General features: G+C 41.0%; 1 protein-coding gene and 1 long non-coding RNA gene across 2 annotated transcripts; one reads left to right on the top strand and one right to left on the bottom strand.

Moving 5' to 3' along the window:
* Positions 1-1,331: 1,331 nt before the first annotated feature.
* RND3 (Rho family GTPase 3) lies at positions 1,332-20,673 on the bottom strand. The gene is made up of 5 exons (XM_008998909.5): positions 20,296-20,673; positions 19,712-19,799; positions 7,983-8,092; positions 4,742-4,876; positions 1,332-3,381 (listed from the first exon to the last, which is right to left on the bottom strand). Exons 1-5 carry the CDS (start codon positions 20,443-20,445, stop codon positions 3,130-3,132), a joined length of 735 nt encoding a protein of 244 aa, XP_008997157.1. The 5' UTR covers positions 20,446-20,673; the 3' UTR covers positions 1,332-3,129.
* On the top strand, positions 18,511-22,529 carry LOC128932382 (uncharacterized). The gene is made up of 2 exons (XR_008482165.2): positions 18,511-18,823; positions 20,208-22,529. It is a non-coding gene; the product is annotated as an uncharacterized LOC128932382 (long non-coding RNA).
* The last annotated feature ends 548 nt before the right edge of the window (positions 22,530-23,077 follow it).

Here is a 23,077-nt window from a genome sequence, read left to right as displayed (position 1 = left end):
CTTGATCATTAATCAATAGAAAGGAATGTTCACAGAATGCTTAGAAGAAATGTTTGCTAAGGCAGGAAGTCAGAGAAAAGGAAGACATCCATGCCCAAGGCTGAAGACAAACGTTTTTCTTTTGCTTCAATAAATTAAAGCTGCTAGAAAAGAACAATTGACCAGAGGGGAACATTACTGTACAGCAAGTAAAATACTGCCAAGTTCAGCACAACCTTAGCTTTTTTTTTCCATGCCAGTGATTGTTGAGAAATAGTTTCTTGCAAGCCTGTCTTAGACATTATGCTCAGAATTTACTCAACACCAAGAATTTGGAAAGTACTTTTATTTCCTTTACTATTTGATGAGAACAAAAATGAGTTACAGACATTTTCAGTAAATCTCTGTGCTTTTAAATATTGTTTCTAAGGCCATTTCATAATGTCAGTGTGCTTTAATTTGTTCACTCATGCTGGATCTTCTGCTTCCCCCTTTGCTCTGGGCTTCTGAGAATTGGTTTCAAGCAAGTAACTATATCTTCAAGATTCCCAATGCCACTCAGAAAAAAAGAAGCCGTAAGGATGCACTTGTTATATGAAATGACTCTGCTGTGTAGAAAGAAGCACTAAGTTTTAAAATCCCACATGGAGTATCGTTGGACACTTATGGAAAACTTATTTGTATTTTAGCTGAAAGACTGAGAATCAACTGGATTTATGGGGAGATAGTCCTCTATTTTGAGCTATTCCATGCTTACTGTACATCTCTGAAGTCAGTGGGGAAACTTGTATTATGTTGTACTGTGTTATTTAAAGATGCTACTACCATATGCGAGACAATTTTTGTTTTGCGTTTTTTTAATCCTTCCACTAATTTTTGCAAAAGCTGGGTGCTGGGTCAGCTACACAATTAACCACTGCGAACAAGGATACACCTTTCAAGGTGGATGGACTGGGTTACGGACCAAGGCTCAGGACCCCACAGGGCAGAGAAGCAAACAAGGTTCATATTAGCATTAAACCTGTGATTTGAGACTGCATCATATTACTTCATTCTTAAAGACTTTTAGGATTTCCATATTTTATATAAGTTAATTGTAGGCAGTATCATGGCTCTTTTTTTGTATATGATCAAATCACTTAATCTAATTATGCCCCTTTTTTTCTTGTGATTTATAAAAGCATCATAAAAATATTTTATATATGCAGATTTATCTGCTACTCCTATGAAGAATCAAAAAATTCCAAAGCCTTCTAGTTCAGGAAATGTTAGGCTAGATTCTGTAATCACCCCTATTAAAGAACAGAGCTAAACAGCTAAAGCAGGAAGTAGATAATAAAAGACAGATCACATTTAGACAAAGACATGGTTACTTTTTTATTTGAGGAAAAAAAAGTATGTTTTAATAAATACTGCGGAAACATTGACCAAACAAACATACAAAGTGACTTCAACAGTTTAAAAAATGCAACAAAAGTTCTGCTTTATAACAGTTATAACTTATTTTCTTTTTACAATATTTAAATACAGAAAGCACTCGCCAGCTATTTTGTAATACTGCCCAAAGCATAATGCTGCATCAATCAAAGCATATTATGTTGGTAAAATGTCTGTATTTTATGGGAAATGACTGGAATGGTATTTTCTTGCAGAGACAAAACAAAGTGCTTGTAAGACATAGAACTGAGTGTTGTAATTACTTTAATTTCCTCTCCTGCCACAATTTAAGGGGAGCACAGCTTCAACACTTCAAAAACGAAGCATTATCATTGGAAAGAAAGCTCGTTTTCAACAAGCGCCAACAATAAACAGGTCAGATCTGGTTTCTTCTCTGAAAGAATCTCTAAAAGGGACTGGTCAAAAATATCTGTAAACTATTTTAAATGCTTATTATTTTATGTAACAACAGCGAATAAGTGCTGAACATGGACCTGGGCTGCATCTGTTCAGTGAGGTTTAGCAATCACGCTCTAGAAATGCCCTAGTGTTGTGCCAGGACTGAAACTCTGTTATATAATCTTCCACTAGGGATTCTCTAAGGCTCAGGTAAGTGGGTTCTTCTCTCATCGATGTTCATTTAATGAAAGTGATATAAACCAACAGATCATTAGATGCTGCCAGTTTTGGAGCTTCAACCCAAAATAATAGTCCTTTTGCTTTGTATTTTTGGTAACTTAGTTCCAGACAGCTTTACTCAAACTGTGCTTTCTGCTACTATTCTTTCCTTCACTCATTACCTCTTCCGCTGAAAACAGTAACTACAGTTTTTCTCTCCTTGGATCATTCTATGACATCAAACCAAGACACCTTTTGACTTTGCATTTTTATCAACGATGGCAAAAAAATCACACAACTTCTTTTCTAAACAGCGCACAAAAATATTACATTGAGCAATTTACCACTTTTTAATGACAATCACAATGAATAACAGAACCATCAGACTGAATAAAAATCGACACTTCTTTTTCCTATTTGATCTATGCAATCTTTGTAGTGTTGGTCTATCAATCTTGCAAGATTGCAAAAGCTTTCCTTAGAGCCATCCTACTCAGCTATCTTCAGGCAGGCAAGATTTCAAAGCCTCATGAAGTTTTCCTCTGGATATCCCCATGGGTCCTGATACAATTTCCATTTTAATGATGAGCTAGAAAGAAATTAGATCACATCCTCTAGAAAACTAAATGCTAAGGTCACAGTGCCAGTTCCCCGGTGAGGATGGTATATTAACATATACTTTTTGTAAAGGAGATTAAAACATTTAAAAATTAAATCAAAGTAGAGAACCATGAATAGATTGTAACAAAAACAAAAAACCAAAAAACAAAAATGCAAGCACCATTCAGAGTGTGATTTTTCTTCTTGGAGGTACTCGCATCCCCCCTCATCTTCCTCTAGCTCATTTGTATCTCTCACTTTTTGGCATATTTTTCAAGTCACGCTTCAAAACTCTTCCGTGTATTCACTCCTCACCACTTGGTCTACATGCCGAACCTAAGGACAGGATTCCAAAAAGATGTGCATCCTTTCAAATGCCTCCTAAGCCTCTGGTATACATGACTTTGGCTATGCACTTCATTTAGACTTCACCTTTTTGTTTGCTGTTGTTTTTTACACTAGATTCCTTTGTCCTCATTAAAGATAATGAAAGATTCACATCACAGTGCAGCTCTTCGCTTTGTCCTTTCGTAAGTCCGTAGCAACTGCCGAGAGTTCTGGTCTGCTGGGCATGTGTGAAATCCGCTTTGTGGCTCTCTGTGATTTGTTCCGCTTAACGTTTTTATTTGTCTTATTAACACATGCCAAGGTGGCAACGTGAAAAATGTCTCTGACGCTATTTTCTGACTGTAAAGCTGAGCATTCGATATAAGTAGCAGCTCCAATCTGTTTGGCCATATTTGCCCCCTGCGAAGCAAAAGAAGGGATTTTAACCAGCAGTAAGACTTTGGGGGAAAGTTAGCTAGTATCTTCCAGTACCACGAAATAATACTGCATTGCAAAATGTTTGCTAATATGTTAACTGAATTTTCCAAGTGTCATTGCAAAAAAAAAAAAAAGTTGTTAAAATTTGAACTGCCTTATTTATTACTTCATAAATATTTGCAGTCAAGAGTCAATCCTAAGATGCCCAACTGTCACGGCTCATTACAGGTGTTAGAGCTCTGCATAGATGCTAAAGGCTGATCTTAATAGACGAGGACCCTGGTTATTAAACACTTAATATGAGGTGATTCAGAGAAGTGGAGAGTGGAGCTAAGAAGGTGATTCATCTTCACCATCAACTGAAACCAAGAGTTAACTGGTTGCTCAGGCTTTCCAGGGTCACAGCAAGCACGGCATGACCCAGAGAATCTTAGTGTAATGAGTTAGCTGAAGGTCATGAACATAAGTTCTGCATTTTCCACATAGCTCTGGCCGAGGCAAGGCGGCCTCCAGAGCCTGTTCCAGCACCTCATGGGGCACTCCATTTCTCTTTTCTTGAAGGTAAATGTCATTCAAGACTAGTGACTAGGTTGGACCCAAACAGGGCAATGAATGAAATTTAAAATCAATTTTGAAATGTATGTGATTGTGTCCTACTTAGGGTCAAAACAAGTTGAGGAAAGGAATAATACTATTTTGACATCTGCCACTTTAGTACAAACCATACCACCAATATGCACAATAATAAGCATGTGCACATCAACCAAAACTACTTATTTAAAAAACCAAATTTTTGTTAATGAGAAATGGAAAACTAAGAAGACTGCAGTATTTAAAATGATGATTCTTAATAAAATTCTGGTATTTCAACATGAACTCTCTTTAGAATCTGGTTGTAGGTCTCAAGAGAATGAGCTTTCGAAACTGATTCTCATTTCTAAATACTTAGGGGAAATGCCTAAAGAAATGAAGACTCTGAAAGATGGTGTTATGGAGTCCACTTTACTGGCAAGAGCCTTTTTATTGTGCTGCTGACTGTAAAATCAGATTACCTCTCTTAAAGAGTATTACTGATTTTGACCACATTCTCTCTTAAACCTATTTAACTTTAAACCTACTGGGACTTGCAGAAATATACTAGGTTAGCATTTCAACTGTTTATGTACTCAAATATCATGTAATTACACTAATAAATGATAGTATTTTAAATTTCACAACTGACCACTGGCTGAGCCTTTAGAAAAGCAGCTACTTTTTATGTAATTTATTATGTGTGATGTAGTCCGTTTCTTTCACTCTTTCTAAAACCTACTTTTTTTTTGCACATGGGCAACATACATACCTGGTCGTAGGACACTGGCGTCTGCCTGTGATTGGAGAGCTCTACTAATGTACTGACATCTGTCCGCAGATCAGACTTGCAGCCCACCAAGAGCATTTTGGTATTTGGGCAAAATTCTTGGATTTCACCTTTCCACTATGAGAACAAAACAAAGCAAAAAGATTAAAAGGGAAGAAAGTAGTGGTATCCATATCATGAAAACCATTTCTCAACTGTGGAGAAAGACACTTTAAAAAGATATTTAAAGAGGAGTATCCCTTGAGATAAAGAAGCAAACTCTGCATTCATCTCCTGAATAGATGAAGTTTTACTACTTTTTAAGCATTAGCGAATGATTAAGTATATTATGATCAATTCTCCCTCTCTGTGACTCATCAGTTGCTACTGAAAGAGACTTAGTACATGTTGTCCAAAGGTAGCTTCAATAATTTCTTAATTATTGGTGTGTCTCAGAAAGATAAATATGGCTTAAGAATAATTATAATCCTGTATATAGTGACCACATCCTCTGATATATGGATCTGATCCTCCTTAACTAGAAGGCTGGGGATAAGGCAGAGGCCATGCTAGCCCAAGTATGCATTCCCTGATCCCATCAAGAAACACTGAAGCACACCACCATGAGCTGAGGCTCTGTTTAAGTACCTGAGATAGTTAATAAAACAGAACATCCTGCCTTGAAGGAGCATCTAGTCACGTGGTTGCATCAACACAGACTATGACATTTGCAAAGGAACATCTCTTGGGTGATCAGGAAGGCGTCTGGTCCTGTAGCTCATATGCCCTTCAGTTACGTTTTTAAATTACATAACCTGTTAAATATTTCAACCTAGTCCAATTTTTCTGGTTGTTTCATGATCTAACAAGAATTAATAGAACCTTCAGCAATGCCTGGCTGGGAATTCCCACTGTCCTCTTTAAGAACAAGCGAGTGGCTTTTTGTGGCTTCATTTCCTCAAGCTTGAGCTCTGCAACAGCATGGAGTCAAGGGTTCAGGGCAGTCAGAGTAGATACCTGGCTTCCAAAGGGCAGAGCCTAGAGAGGCTGAGATAGGGAAGTGGTCCCTAATTCTTCCCACCCACATTCACAAATACGTAAAGTGTTCTACTAACTACTGTGGCAGTGATAATGATGATTAAGATACAGCTGTGTCTTCTAGAAAAAATTCACAGAATAGTGGGGGTGATTAAGTCATGTATTAAGTGTAACACTAGATAAGAGGGACATCCTGCAAGAATACCTTAAAAGATCACCACAGGGGACATCTCCAAAACTAGAAGTGTACTTTGGGCAATGAACTCTAGTGTAAACTATACCAGTGGATTCAAAGAAGTAATATACTTTCCATAAGAGCCCATTTTGTCCACTCCTTCCTTCCTTCCTTCCTTCCTCCCTCCCTCCCTCCCTCTCTTTTTCCCTCCCTCCCTCCCTTCCTCTATTCCTTTCAGAATTATGGAATTATGTAGGAACACCTACCACATGCTAGGTGGCACTGGCATTAGAAGTGGAAGGTAAATTGGAAAGAAAAAATCCTTCCTACTTCAAGTCATTCTAACCTCCTCTTTGATAGTGAAGGACTTAAAGGGTTCCATTAATCAAGACAAACCACAGGGGTTATCTATCACGAGCCTTAAACCTCACAGGAATGTAAAACATACTCATTAATATCTATAAGGCCGAAGTCACTATTCATTTGGTCTTAGAAGACAAAAGCAAAATAAAACAGAAGAAAGGCTTTTCATCATAAATTATGCATAGCCTGATACTACATCAAGTAAAATCTCCAGTAAATAAGCAACCCCTTTTATCTCCAGACAGAACTAGACACGTTGTTATGTTGCTCTTCGCTGTGTAATGACTTTGGCCTCCCTCTGCATGTCTAGCAATTGTTTACAAGCATTAAAGACAGGAAAGGTGTATTCCTGCCTGAATTTGACAAGCATTAGCATTATTTGTGTTAGATATGTATTACGCAAAATCGAATGGAGCTAAAAAGGGAAAAAGAGCCTTTGATCTATTAAGAAAGTCATATTTCATTGAACTGTTTGTAATACTTAGCAGAGACAGAAGGATGATTATACTTCAAATCTTGATTTCACAATGACACACAAGCCAAGCAATCAAACATAATAGGGGAATGTAAACTAATAAAAACACACAAAATACAAATTCCACTAAAAACTGAAACCACAAAAACAAAACCAACCCAGCCAACTGCGTGAGTGTTTGTTTTTCTCAATCCCTACCATACTCAGACAGCAGCGTGGGTCACCCCTCAGCTGACACTGCCTTGCTTTCAGCCACATCCAGTGTCTAAGCCAGTGAGGGGAGGAGAGGGAGTGCTCCACCAAGGATTTGACTCTGAAACCCCACAGCTCACAGGCCAGGGCTGAGGAAATAGTGAGAGATGAATAACTGCTGGTCTACGGACTAGCATGGCATGTGCCTTCTACAACTACCTGGAGGCTGAGTACCAGCTGCTGGAGGTCAAGAAATGCCCTTTCCTCCCACTGGCCTCCCTGGTTCCTGTGACTCATCCTGTAATAGGTCTTCTTCCTCTTGATCCCCACCCTGGTCCCTTTAATCCATAGCTACCTTAGTTAGGTTCCTTCTTTATCGGTGGAACCTGACTTACCTTTGCCTTCATAAACTATGTGTACAATTTATAACATGTTCACAAGCACTGCTTCTACATTACTAGAAAGATACCTGATCATCAGACAATTCACATTATCTGATGTCTAAGGACACACCCCTATTTCTCCTATACTAGCTCTATTTCTGTTTCTAATAAGTAACACCATAACTAAAACAGAGCTTCTTTATTAAAATAGCCATTATTGCATTCCTTTCATTATCTGAATTGAGGTTAAATGTAAATCTGTAAACTAAGGTGCAATCTGTTGAGTCACTGAAAGAAGGAAGGAAGACATGACTATGACAGTAATCAAATATAACTGTTTTTAGCTGTGCCATTTCCACCCAAGGAACAAATATGCAGGCCCTTAAAGGGTATTTTGTTTCAGAGCTTCATAAAATAAAATTTCAAGCAGGTTCATCACCAAAACTAGTGATACATATGTTTGGAAACCCCTTTTGGTGTGAGAGGGTTCCTTCTAGTGTGTGATTACCAACTGTAAGGCAGGGAATTGACTAGAGTCTTTGAGCTCCCCGGCAAACCCCAAGTTTCTATGTGTACATCACCCAGTACTGAACTGTGTCATCATTCCCCAGCACTTGCCTTTTTGAGAACACTGTCCAGGGTCTCCGGTCTACTGATGTCAAAGCAAATCAGCACAGCGTCCGAATCAGGGTACGAGAGGGGGCGGACATTGTCATAGTAAGGAGAACCTGAGAAGAAACAGATACACAACCTTTCAGGTGAGCGTCCTCTTGTCTGCCATGCATTAACTCTACCCTTTTGGGCTAAGTCCCTTGAGTGTCACATCACAACCCGACCCCCACTTCCTTGAATTCTTGGAAAAGAATTTAAACAGACACACAAAAGCCTGCTTAGAAATATATGATGAATGGAGCCTTACATGCATCTGACATAAATTCAAGAGGGCCAGGATCTTAAGGTGAAATCTGTATGGTTCAAAGCCTAGGGCCTAAAGTCACCTGGGTGGGGAAGCACCTGGGGCCAGGTGGTCTTAAGTGCAAACCTGCACTCAAGAGGGAGGGGGCAAGGTATTTTAGGACTCTGTGCCTCCAATTCTTCACTCATAAAGTGAAGATGCTGACAACTTACACACCTGAGATTAAGCAAACGCAGCCAGTGCCTGGTATTTAGTAAGGGATCAATACGTATTAACTGTGGGTATTATGGTTATATTACCGCTACTGATAAAAGCTGAGTGGTAGCAAGAATCATAAACTGAGCTACTTCTTGGGAAAGTGACCAAAACTCAAGATCAATCTGACAGTAGGACGGGGGTGAATGAGGAAGACAGGAAGAGAGTGGGTTCAACCACGCAAAGAGAAACCACAGTAAACCACATCAGTGTCACCCATCTTCAAGTTATAAGTTTAGACAGATCGCTGACCTTTGAGCTTGCTTATTTTAACCCTATGTAGATTTTCTTCCCGCTGCAACTAAAAATAATAAATGTCATGTCACTTACATAGGGTCATGTCACTTTTTTACACAGTCCCATCTCTGAGAGTGACACTGAGGTATGATCCAAGGGTCTTAACCTGAATTAAATCCAGAGTACCCTAAAGGTTCAAGGCACTAGCCAATTAATTTAGCCACAGAACTCTCTAGTCATTTAAGTTCTTCTATTCCTTTATTCCAAAGGATGGGCAATGACATGAGGCCAATAGTTATGAAGTGATGTGACAAGAAAACTAAACACAGCCTTCCAAATGCTGCTTGTTTAAGAAATAGTTTTCATATACTGACATTTTACAAGCATCACATGAACATGATTTCACTAGGCAAATACATACACACACATATTTCTGACTCCAGAGTAGAAAAACTCTTTTTAAAAGTCTATTTCATTTTGACATCACTTTCCATTTTGAGCAGAGAAACGGGACATGTTGTCCCCTGATAAATCAAAACCTCAATAGGCAAAGTCAGGAAGAGAGACTTAAAAGGCAGCTTTAAAAAATATCACTGTTTGTATTTCTATCAAAACAACATTTGCTTGGAGGCTGTTCTTGTGATCTAAAAGACACTCTAGTCAGGGGCATCACCCTCTATTCACACAGTACACTCTGGGTCCCTTGCATCCACTGTGGAACCCCAGGCAACAGTGGCTTTTCCGCTAGCCGCTTTACGCTGGAGAGTGACAACTTCAAGCCACGTGTGTCTGCTAAGAAAGGAAGAAAAGAATGTTATAAGAATCAGGAAGAAAAGTGTGAACAAATAGAGAGTGTAGCCAGAACTGTTCATGAGCTGCCTATCCACATCTGGAACCAGGACCGTGGTATAGCAGAGGCTGACAGTTGAAAGCTATTTCCCAAAAGCTTAAGGGGTTTCGAGTTCAAAAAGTCAAGTCATTTTAAATATTAAGGTACACTAGAATGAGGTTGTCTCTGAAAATGACAAGCTGTGGCTGCTTTGACAGTCACTGAAAGAACTCTGAGGTGAATAGAATAATTCACAAATAGTTCACTCATTTGAACACTTGAGAGGCATCAGAAACGAGATGGCTGAACACTATGGCTACATTAGTATTTCTGTATTAATTCTGAGAAGTTCACACTTTCTCAACTACAACCTTTTCTGTTTCTGTGTCCAAAGCCTAACTCTAGCACAACTCCTGCTGTAAACAGTTGAATGACTCTTTCCAAACAAGCAGTCAGAAAATTCCAGATCACAGAGTGGAGCTCCAAATACTGACCATATAAACGAGAGTTTCCTCTGTTCCTCAAATCAGCGAGAGACGACCTGATCCCAGAGCCAGGAAGGCAAAGCTGCCAAGAGGATTGTCAGAAACCTAACCAGGCCTCAGAGATCTCCTTTCCCAGAAATCACTCACATCAGGAGAAACCACTCTCTCCCTGTGGAGAGCTTCCAGTCTCAAGCAGACCTGATCTTTAGAGGACTGGCATCTCCAGGTACCTGCTCCTTTCAGGATACAATTTGTATGACCTAAGAGTACTGTACTCAGTGCTAATTCCAGATGTAAGACGACTCTATGACATTGGAGACTATCTTTTCCAAATGCAAAAATTAGGAAAAGCGATTGAAGAAATACAAAGAGGGTAAAATAGTTTAATTGAAATTGAGACTGCTAGGAAAATCTCGAGGAATGGTTTCAACATTCAGGTCACCACATGGCTGCTGGGAATGACCCCTCCCTTTGCGGACTGTGTTTCCCATCCCCCACCCATATTATGGCCACAACGGAGATCTGGTTTTATGCTCAGCCCTCTGTCCCCTGCTGGAGAATGCTACCTATTAAAATCAAGTGGGCTGGCTTCTGTGCTTAGTGCATATATCCAAATACCTGCCAAATTTAGACTTCGGCCTGATTTCAAAATGAAACAGGGCTCTCCAGTTAAACCAGATTCTCAGGGAAGTTCTGCTTTTTTTTTTTAATCCGATTAAAATGAGTGAAAATACATATGTTATGTAGTATAAAGTTTCATGAGAAATAAACCACCGTGCTTGTAAAGGTAGGCAGGTAATTTTTAAGAGCTTTAACATGATCTAATTAGGGATGACACTTTGATCCCATTCTATTACTTTTGCTAATGAACAGTGCTGCTTTTAGATCAACAAGAGTATCCAAAGGTACTGGTAAAACTGATTCCCATATTTCTTAGTTATAAGCATAATTTGACCACCAATGACAAGAGTAATTTATTAAAAATGAGACCATTTATTTACTATATTTTTGATAGGTTAAGTTTAAGTTTATCTTAAACTTAAGAAATATCTATTGTCTCTATTTTTTATAGTGAAAAAAATTGATATAGAATTATCAAAGAACTATCCTACCAGGAAACATGTAATTCATCAGCTAAGCAGGACTTTCAGGATAAAAAACAAACAAACAAAAAAAATTAAAAAAAAAAAAACACGCCTCCTGTGTAACTTTACAGTGTTTGCTCTGTGTTTAAGAACTTGGAATTCTTCCTTTTCTTCCCCATAAAGCCCAAGAGACTGAACAAAGGAAGTAAGGCAAGCAAAGCTGGAGAGGGCATGGTGGAATCACAGGCATGTGTGAGATTACACAAGCCAAAAGAAAAGGAGGAATTCCAGGAATGACTCTGTGAAGTGAGAAGCAATATAGAGAAGCAGAAATGACAGCAAAGGAAAGAGCTGAAATACCTGGGTAAAGGAGGAACAGTACCTGCCCCTAACTCTTATATCTCTCCAGAAAAGTCTTGCAACAGCCTATGAAGGTAGACAGCAAAATAATAATAACTTCTACAGGTTTTTTTAAAGATGCACATGAAAAACTCCTAAGGTGCTAATTGTAGAACTAAACACATCACAATCAAGAGGGCTCAACATTTTTTACTATGTATGAAAGTATTCAACTTCAACTTCAGTGCATGGTAGGTATTGATATACATAAGAGTATGTGCTCTCATACCTAAGAATGGACTACAGTTAAAGTCCAATAACATTTCTGTACTGTGTTTTGTTTGTCAAATAAAACTCTTTTCAGCATGTGGAATAGGCTTCATGAATATGGGAATTCTCAGATGCAGCATTTCTCTAGTACTATATAAAACTTTAAGCTCACAACACTATTCCAATGTCCTTTTTAAGCAACCTGCCAGACCTCTGAAGGGAAAACTTTGGGAAACTCTGTAAAGAAACAACTACACTATGTACGCAAAATGCGTAAGCTTCTCCCCAAGAAAATATAGTTGAAAGTCTTTGCTGGGAGAGACTGGAACAAGCACATGCTTGGGACTCTCTAAGTATCTCAAGTTTGGCAAACATCATCAAAGTTCTAGAGAGCTTTTGAAATTTTAGATCTATCCATCTTTGTATTCAAGATCATTAATTTTGGGTGAGAGCGAAATTTCCAGCCCAAGAATAGTCACAATGTGCCTCACCCAGAAACTAATTCTTCAGACACATACCTGCCTGCTGAAGTCACCCTTTCGCAAAGATAGAACTCACCATATATGTACATAATTAAATGTATATGTAAGAAGATTCGTGCCCAAAAGGGAGGCTTTGTGGAACCCTTTGCAAAACCAGTTTAAAGTCTAAACACTGTGAGGCGTTGAAAAAGTTGAAGAACTGAAAACCCTTCTTGTTGAATATTTCATAAATATAACTGAATTAACTTGAACCTTAATTTGAAAAGCTTCCCTTTCCTCCTTAAGAAATTTTTACCAGGAACAGTAAGTTAAAACTACTGCATATTTTTGGACAAGAAAAGTAGATTAAGTTTTGGTATTTTTAGTGACCACCACGAGCACATTTGAACCCAGCAGCCGCTAACATGTGAGACGGTATGATCTGCCCAATTATTATAAGGTTGCATTTCCTTAGGCCATCTCTAATCAGAGTAAAAGCTTTAAATTAGCAGCAATCTCAAGAATGTGAAGCAAGTCTGGGCAGAGCTTTTGTATCTCACTCAATACTCAATACTAGGACTGTTCAGTTCTCATCTCAAGTAGTCTGCACGACACATACCGTGCCTGAAAATATGCAACGAACACTCCCAGGAATAATATTTTGTTTGTCTCTTCCATCGATTCAGATAATCAGAATTATGAACAGATCTTATATAATTTTGTGGGCATTTATGTGTTGCTATTAAAATGGAATAAGTATTTTCTATTTCTAGGGGCAATGTAGATACAAAATTAGAAAGTCAGAGAGGTAGCTATGTTTGGTCTTTAAATAAAGCTGTAGCTTTAAACTCCTAATCTTATTGAGATACTTAAAAATATGTAAGAATCAAAGTATTTTACTGACAGTGGAACCATGGTAAGTCAAGAGCTTTAGTGAGAAGAGTATCTGTATATCCCTAAAAGAGTATATCGGAATAATGGATTAAAGTTTTTGTTTCATATCATACCTAAGAATCAGATTTCTTAGGGTAGAATCCCATGAGTGAATTTATCTTTCCACCAACTAGGTCATCAGGCTCATTTTTCAAAACCAATGTGTACAACACCTGGTCGAACTTCTGAGGCAACTTACATTCCATGTCAATAAAATGTCTGTTTTGCCAAGGCAGACTCTTGAGAAAGTGGCCAATATGTAGCAACTGAGAAGACATTTAAAGGATATCAGAAAATGACTGAGCCATGAGTAATTCATTTGGCACAGACCGCCAGGCACCATGAGCTAACTGGAGAAAGTACTGGTCCTTGGTGTCATATTTACATGCAAAAGAACTGGATTAATGAGGAAACATCTGGTTATTTCAGGTGGTATCAGAATGACCAATTTGGATGCTTCATTGAAATGTGCAACTTAGCAAAAAACCAAATTGGAAAAAAAACCCAGCACTAAATAGGGCTAAAAAACAAATGTACAGACAGATGTAGACTTAGAAAGAGCATTCATACCTCCCCTCCCATTTTTTTGGGAGGTTCCATGATTTAAATGGAAATTACTGCATGATGGACAAATCCCCAGATGCACTGTTTTGTGTACTGCTTACCATCCAAACCAACTTACTGGATGGTACTCACCACTATCCAAACCATCTTATTGGATGGAAACCACCATCCAAACTATCTGTTTTACCTTAACCCAGTTCTCTTAAAGAGTTGCAGTGTGAAAACCCAAGTTAAGAATTAAACCTAGTTTTGACACCCTAAACTCCAACAAATCATTACTACCTGATAAAATAACTGGTTTCCTGCAATTTTGAGCTTGACATTCAAATCCCAAGCACCCATACTTCTCTGGCTCCTTCATAAATTCTTAACCTCTTCCTTTCTCCAAGAAGGTTAATTTAAGTTATAATTCTCAGCTTCCAGAAACTTGTTTTCTCTGAGAGCCACTAAATATAAGCATATACGTCATGAGTTAGGGAGCCTGAGCTACCCATGCGACCTTCGACAACCCTTTGGATGTTGTTGCTCCTGGAAAAGTCCAGCTTTAGAACCTCCAGACTCACCTTCCTATAAACAAGTACTATAGCACTAGACAGGAGGAAGTCTTTCTATGTCCTCTGTTTGTCCTGTGCGTATTTGAAGAAGGGTATCAGGGAAGAAGGATGTCCTTACCCTGTTCAAGTCTCAGTCTACAGGCATCTCCTCCCATCTAAACACCTGACACTTAATCTGGGCTCCTTGTTTGATTTCTTTTGTTAGTTTGGGAAAGCCTGAACTTTTCAAATTTCACTGTCACTCATGTTTTAACCACATCTGCCTTATCACATGGTGAAATTGTGAGTACCTAAGGACAGAAGCTGCTGTAGCCCAGCTCTGTACCCCTTCCATAGCACCTAGCATATTGTATGCGCACAGAAAGCCCTAAACCATGTTTATTGGTTTTATAATCATTTTTATATGTCTTACCTAGATGTGTTCATTTATATGCTAAATCACTAAAAAAGGGGGGAGGGGGAGAGACAGAGCAGTGATCTCTTTTTAAGCTGCTTTTCTGGATTAATTATATACTAATCTCCAATACTGCTGAACCATTTCCATCCCTATTAAGAAATATTTCATTAGAGAGCTTGTCACCAAGATCATCTTCATACTTGATGTCTAAGCTAAATGTAACAACTTAGATAGACTTCTGTTTATATAGAAGTTTGTCCTCAGATTAAGGCCATGAGTTAATTAAGATTTTTTCCTCCCTTTTTCTCTAAGTACAAAAAATAAAGAATACTACCTTAACCGTTAGTAATGCTAAAAACTAAAATAGGAAGTACTAACTTTAGCACTTAGGGCTTAAAAGCAGCTTGGATCATGACAAGATTCAAAAGAGTATTCATGAGGCAATAGCATAGTTATTGTGGGGAATTTTAACAGCTGAACTGAATATATTAAAAGTAATAATAAGCCTTAAATAAAATGTGCATTAACTTGCCTTGGTTAAAAGCTGGAATGAATGATTATTACTCCCTAAATCACATGTGCTGAAATTATACTGCAATCAAATCTCTTAGGAAAAGATACGGTGATCCTTAAATGACTACGTTTCTATTAATAGAGGCATTTGGCTTCATGCTACAAATGACTTCTATGCTTGGCAAATGTGGTCAGTTTTGAAGCACAAGTTATTAGAATTACTTTGGTCATCCTTATTATTTTACAATGTCTAAACTATTACCCATTGTTTTGCAGAAACTCATTGGGTGAAATTTGAAAATCAGTGGGAGCATTTCTGCAACTATTAAGAATGTTCATTTTATAATGAAAAAGAAATATTTTTTAGGAAAATGAAATAGTTATGGGACTTAAAAAATTACCTCTTTTAGATGATTCATACAGCATTTTTACAAAGGATTTGTTTATTTTGGAGAGGGGCTGGAGTACTGTAGCTCTAAGAATCGACTAGCAAAGTGCCTTTGGTAGTTGCTTTAACTGGTGTATGCAATGGGAGGAGTGGGGCAGCTGCTTCCTATCTAAAGAGGATCCAGAGTGTCTATAAGCTCTAGGATGTCTGACAAAGGAAAAACATTGCAACCAAGTGGAAGAGGGCACTGGGGTTCAAGAACCTGACAAAATTGGGTATATCATGAGTTGTCAATGTACTATACACTAAACCGGAAGGGCTTTTCTCCACTACCCTACCTGATCTGCAACCAAGTACTTAATTCACACTGTATCTCTAAGGTCTAACAAGGGACGTGTTTATAGTAGATGTGGAAAAAGGAAGCGATGGATGGAGAAAGGAAGGAAATATGTTACTGTACCTCAAAAAGCAGGAAATGAATTATTTTTTTTTCTCTTGGTGCAAAGAGACTTCACATATTCTACTTCCATTTGATATTTTTTCCCACATCCAAATTGGCAGAGTTTTGTCTATGCATGATCATGACTGCTGGGGGGGAAAAGTAGACCCCTCAGGAGAAGCTGTCCAACTTAGGCCAGAAAAGAGAAGAACAGTTTCTGTATTCTAAATGTTATCCAGATTTTATTGGATAACTACTGTGTGCAAGGCATTGTGCTATGTGTGCTAGGAAGGTAAACAGGACAGGAACTATCATTCAAAGGATAATGTTCACCCCATCTCTCACCCTATATAAGTCAGGCACACCCAATTTTTCCTATACAAGTTTCTTTCGCAAAGTTATAGGAGGGAAATAGAAAGTTTAATTTATCTGACATTTAGAACTTTGCAGACTTGGCTTAGATTTTTTCTCCAGAGTTAAATTGATGGCCTTTGGGTGGGGGGAAGCATAAGGTATATGCAATTATTTTTACAATCTGAACTAAACAAATGTCTTAATAGGCAAGAAAATGTCAAACATTTACCACAAATAATCCTGTCCAGAAATTTGCCATGAAGTGCTTGGAATTAAATGGAAAAACGTTAAAGATCCTTGAAATAGTTAGTTGCTGATGCAATTGTTCCTGTTACATATATATAACAAATCACCTTTGGTGGAAACAGGCTATTCTTAGAATTTCAGTAAGCGGTGCTTGGTGACGTGTGTTTAATTAACTAGCATTTCACCTCATGAACAACATAATAGAATTCTAAATAATTCCCTTATGCCTCTTTTTTCCATTTGTTTAAATCTAAATTCTAACTAAGACTTCATTACTGAATAATTTTGCAGTACAAAATTTTCTTAATCACATTTTCAAACCTTTGTATCTTAGTTAAACACACATAGGTTTTGGTTTCATTAAATAAAAAGACAAATGATTATTTCACTACAAACTCCATTTCAGGTGATTATCTTCAATTCGATGAAAGGTACTGTTTATAAAGTTGCCATTCTTTGCGCACAGGTAATTCAGTGTGAATAAATGTCAGAGAACCTCATCTCCTTGGAAACTATGCATATCATTACTCATTTATTCATTCATCAGATTTTATTGGATAACTACTGTGTGCAAGGCATTATGCTATGTGTGCAGAGTCTACAAACTGTAGAGTTTTCATCAAATGCAATGAGATATCTGAAGTGGTATTTATCTGCACATTCCAAGGACAGCCTCTAACTATAAACTGCCCACATTTTGTTTGTTTTATTTTCTAGCCTTATCAAATAATGTGCCTTTTCTCCCCTAAAAAGGTCAATTTAGCCCTTTAGGCATCTAATCCAAAATCTCCGTTGGTGGTCCTGTGACTCTTGAAGCTTGAGATAGAGAATGTATAGCCCAGCGTTCCCATAAGACCACCCGTTCCCCCTCCCTATCCAAATGGGTTTCATTCCTAAATCCACCAGGAAGCTTGCCCCTGCCCAGAACCTGGCTTCTGGGATATAGGCTGTGAAAATCCCAGCACGGGATGCCAGATCCCTTGAGACTAAAAGCTGAAACCAACCAACATCCTGGGAAACAAAAAGACCTGCCTGTCCAGCGTAATAAAGCCAAGAAGTGTACAGCTGGGAGAGATCCTGCACATCATCTAGTTCAGTGTCCTCTTTTTACAGATGATGAAAATGAGACCCAGGGAGGTAGGGGATTTGCACACAGAAATCCATGGTAACGGAGAGCTAAGATCTAAACACAGCTTTGTATCGACGACTGGATCAGACCCATGCTCCATCCCGTGCCAAAATAATTTTTATCGTGCATTAGGTCCAAACAGGGCTGCGGGTGGGGGCAGGGAGTACTGGTGCTTATTATTGGTACCACACCAGCTGTCACATCCACTAGGCATAACTAATACATACCATGATGTGTCTAGGAATCAGAGCCCATTAAGTACGAGGCTGTATAATAATTCTGATGACAGGAACTACTGAAATAAGGAATCACTTGAATTCTGTCTACCAACACCTTCTCTATGGTTTCGAGTCTGTGTACAATTCCCAACACAAAACAAGGCGGCAAAGTCCTGACTCTGCTGCCTTTGGAACGGCTCAAAGAAGAACCTGACTCTCTAGGGGGAAACAAAATCAGCCCTTCTCACTGCAGCAGTCGCAGCATCTGGCACCGACCGTGAGAGGCGCTCGCTCTTGCGAGACTTCTCGCTTGCCTTTGTGCAGGGACCGCCTCTGGCGACCCTGTCAGTCTGGTTCCTTCCTCATGCTCTTAGATCCCCCGCGTCCCTCGGGGGCTCCAGCGGTTCAAGCCTAGAGTTGTGGGAAGCTCACAGAAGCACCTCCATGAGGCCACTCCCCGCTGGGCGCGGCTCCACCTCGGGGCCTCCCCGCCTGACAGCAAACCTGCTTGTTGGCACTTGCGCGTTCCTCCTCGCCAGTTTCACCCCGGATTTGGCTCCGTCCACTAGCAACCCAGCTCCCGGCTAAACTCCCAGCCCTAAGCAGGGGCCTTGACCCAGCATTCCCAATGACTCCTGCTTTTCCAGAGGCGACACCCTTCTTGGAAACAGACTCGCCGGACACCGCTGGTTAGGGCGGCGGGTGCCTGGGTCCCCGGCCAAGACCTTAGATGGTGCCCCTCTGCCACGCCACGGTCTTTGACCTGGCCCAAACCCCTAACTCAGCCGGGGAGCCGGATGGCTTCCCACCGGTAGGGTACCCAGCCCTCCCTAACACCGCGCGCCAGGTAGGTGGGTGGGCGCATGGGAAAGCAATAACCCGGCCTTGAACCTCAGACCCATGAATATAACCCACCGCGGCGCCAATAATTCAAGTAGACGGGAAGGTCAAAGGCGAATAGTATTGCCTGCGGACTTGGAGGCAAGCAGAGTGGGGATGCAACAGAGGTCAGGAGGGGCTGGTGTGGTGGAGGGGAACGGCAAGATCACTGGGATGGAGTGGGGGAGAAAGGGAGGTTCGGTACAGGTGGGCACCGAGGCGCCGCGGGCGGCCGGCGGCTCAAAGAGGAAGCCCAGCGGCTGCCCGGCCCCTGCGCCGCCAGCGCATTCCTGGCTGTAGGCGTCACCGGCGCCGCGGCTGCCTGCGCTCAGTTTCTCTCCCTCAAGAGCGGCAATCGCATGTAACCGCGTCGCCTCGGGGATTTTCTCCCGCCTCCCACCACCCCCGCGGCGGCCCCCACCTCCCAGCCAACCATCAGGTTAGATCAGGAGGGAACCCGCCGCGAGCCGGGTGGTTCCGCGGGGGCGCAAGCGGAGCCTCCGCAAACCCCCCAGCGTCTGGCCACCTCGGCCGCCCCAAGGCGACCAGACCACGGCTCCGCGGGCAGACTGTGCCCGGCCACCTGGCCACTAGTGGCTCCAACCGCGGGGTCAGCCTGCGGGCACACAGTGCCCTCCTCACCCCACTGCCATTTCCTCGTCCACGCTGCCGTCTGCCGCCCCCACCCAGAAGGGATACAATTTTCGCCCAGCAGAGACCGTGGGAATCCCTCCGAAGGGGCAAAGCTAATGGAGGGGCGCAGACGGCTTGCAGCGCGCGGTTTACCGAGACCCGCCGCTCATCCCCCAGCGGCTGGAAACCCGCCCCAAGCGCCACGCGGTCCTACCGCTCTTACCCGAAGTGTCCCACAGGCTCAACTCTATTCTTTGTGTGTCGATTTCAAAACTGGCCGTGTAATTCTCAAACACTGTAGGAACGTAATTCTGGATAGACAAAATGGGCAAAAGAGGAAGGAAAGAGGGCGAAGAGGTTATCTTAAAACGCACGAAACCGATTGAACACCCTTTGAAAATCGCCTCCCCGCTCCCCAATTAAGAAAAAAAACCCTCACACCCATCAGACCACACACCAAGCACATAGACCCTTTCCGAAATTCCTGTCCTGCTCCCCTCTCGCTCCGCCCTGCTCTCACGGACATGCTGACCCGAATCTCCAACCCCGGGTTTTGCACACAGGAACAAGTTTCAGGAGCTAACCAGCCCATGTGCAGGCGCGTCCCAGCCCTGAAGCTTCCAGCGCACTTTCTCCTTCCCCGCAGTCTAACCAGGGGAAAGTAGTAAGGTTTGAGAAAGACGACTTTTTTTTTTTTTTTTTTTTTTTTTTTTTTTAAGGAAAAACGGGTGGAAGCGGGGAAGCCCACCTCAAGACGGGGATCCCACGGGCCTACCTCCTCCAGAAAGCCGCGGCGGGCCAACTCACCTCGGGGAAGCAGTCCTTGGCGAAGACATGGAGCAGCGCAGTTTTTCCACACTGACTGTCTCCCACCACAACTATCTTGCATTTCACGTTCTGATTAGGATCCATGATAGATTTGCTGGATAATTTCTGGCTGGCTCTTCTCTCCTTCATTGATGTTGCCTTATTTTCTCTTGGAACAGGAATTTTCTCTTATGAAGAAAAATTATATATATGTTTATATGTCTTTCGTTATAAAAATAAATCGCAAGGCTGATGGAAAACCCCTGAAGCGCGGCGCAGACGAGGAGGAGAGCTAGCGGAGCCGGCTCGTTACTCCCCTCCAACAAGTTTTCTGTCTGACTCCTCACCGGGCCTCCCAAGTCCAATTCCGATCCGACTGCTTTGTTTCACGCTCTCTGCGCGGCTTTATACTCCCGGCCTTCCAATCCTCTGCTTTCTCAATGAGAGGAGGAAACTGATCTGCCTCCTCCCCTTTTGTGGAGCCTGGGAGTGAGCGCTCTGCGTTGTTTGCAGAAAATGTAAGCAGTGCGCCCTCTAGGGTGCCCGTTCAGGATCTATTTCAGACCAAGGCTCTGGGACAACTTCAAGACCTCAAAGATGTTTTGCTGACAAGTCCAACAGGGCAAGGTGGGAAACCGATATCTATGCATATCGATTTGAACTACAATCCCTTTAAATACATTTTAATAGGGTCTTATGTCTAGAAGCCTCATAAGCATTTATGAAAACAAAAACATTTCCCACCCTAAAGCACAGTTATAAAACATAGGAAGCAAATCTTGGGCACAGAAGAGTTAAGGTTCTGTTTTTTCTAATGATTTGTGTCAAGTACATAGGCCATGGACCAATAGATCAGCCTGTTTATTCCCGATGCAAGAACTGGTGTGGCTGGGTCACAGTAGTGGAATGGCTTCTGAAACCTGTCAGTTTCAGTCATAAAGGTGGATGCAGAAAGGTTTTGAGGAGTGGGGACAGGAGGTGGGAGGTGAGAAGAAAAAGAAGTGGAAGATGCTCATGACTGAGTGACAAAGGCCATTGCAGACAGCCCTACTGCGCTTGGGACACAAACACTTGTCCGCCGAGTTGCACCTCTCCACATTTGCAGTGAGGAGACTGCAAATGGTGAAAGGTGGACAGATTTTGATACTGTCTGTTAATTATTTATCTATAGCCTCCTCCATCCTCGTGGAATCAAAGCACCCTAGGCTGAACTCAGAAGGCACAAACACTTTTAGCTGAAAAATACAGGTACAACCCTCCACTCTCTCTTCTCCCCTCCTCCACATCTATTTCCCTAGCCCTCCAACTCTTCACCAAAAGCAAAAGTCTTAGAAAGGACCAGAATAGTCCACGTATTTGTTCTTTTTCTATCAGAAGTCTTTCTTATTCTCCTCTTCATCTCGTGCACCCCAAATGCTCAGGAGGTTTCAGTCATTACACTGTAGTAGGACATTGGCTAAAAATAACTTATATGGTCCCCGATGGAGCCTCCTAGTCTTTTAAATGAGATGAAGGTGGGGTGAAAACAAACGAAGCAGAACGTTCAACATGGGAAGTGAAAAGGCACTGATGTAAGTAGTGGACTGGTAGGGCCCCTGAAGCGTAGGTGATCCAAGAATGATGTCCTATTCAGGTCTGAGAAAATTGGAACCCCCACCAAAAGCAGTGACTCAGACTCCATCGGTGGGTCTGTGTTTACACAAGTGGAAGGCTGACCCACAGACAAGTAGGTTGCTGGCCCTGCTGGGGTTCCTAGAGCAGCCTTTGCCAATGTTTGCTCTTCAGAGCTATAGTGCCTCCTGACACACAGGGTACCATGGGCCAATTAGTGAGGGTGAAACTGTGTCCGCATCACTTGTTGAAGATTCAGCAAGCACACTGATACGTTACAAACATTTAAAAATCCTAGAGAAAAGCAGCCTATTTAATATAGTTTAACCTAGCATTTCCCACAGCTACTTAAACACAGCAAACATTTATCAAATTATTTACATGTTTGCTTGTTCGTTTACTTGATTGAGAAGCAATGGGCATAGTAGTTGAGGCAGGATATCACAAAGAGGTGTATTTGGGTCCCCAACTTCACATTTTCCGTATGACCGTGGATGGATTATTTAGCCTCTCTGAGCCTCAATTTCACCATCTGTAAAATAGGAGTCATAATGTAATTATGAGGAAATGCAAGTGATGTATGCAGAACAGTTTCTGGCACAATAAAGAGTCCTTGACCTCTGTTATAGTTTGCATGTAAAATCTTATTTGCACTTCTCATGACTGTTGAACGTGTCTTGAGAAATTCCGGCTTCATTAGTGGACTCACTAATTGGCGCTGGGTCCATCCCATCTTTTGTCTTATTTTTAATTTCTTAAGTTACCCCTTTCCAGAGATATGATTTGACCTTCCATATTCCTGAATTTATGTAGCTTATATGGTTAAATCACTCTAACTAGAAATAATTAAGAGTGTTTATGAATTGGCTGATCAATGAATAGGGTAACCATATAATTTATCATCTAAGCTGGGATACTTTTGAGAGTAAAAAGAGGCACTACCAGTGATTATGGCTAGACAACATGGGTAAACAGGGTCTATCCCAGGCAAAGCAAGATGCATAATCACTTCACCATAGAATCATCTGGAATCATAGTGGGTGACTATTTTTGGAAATCAGGTGACCTGAATTTCCAGGAATCTGCCAGTTGCTGAGCAAAATTTAATGGATGTCTAATAGAAGAGAAAAACCAACTGTCTGAAGTCACCAGGTTTTGAATCCGTCTAGGG

Source organism: Callithrix jacchus, chromosome 6 (genome assembly GCF_049354715.1).
Source record: "Callithrix jacchus isolate 240 chromosome 6, calJac240_pri, whole genome shotgun sequence".
NCBI classification, from domain to species: Eukaryota; Metazoa; Chordata; class Mammalia; order Primates; family Cebidae; genus Callithrix; species Callithrix jacchus.
The sequence above is the reverse complement of the archived record's forward strand: the minus strand, read 5'-3'. Positions and strand labels throughout refer to the sequence as shown.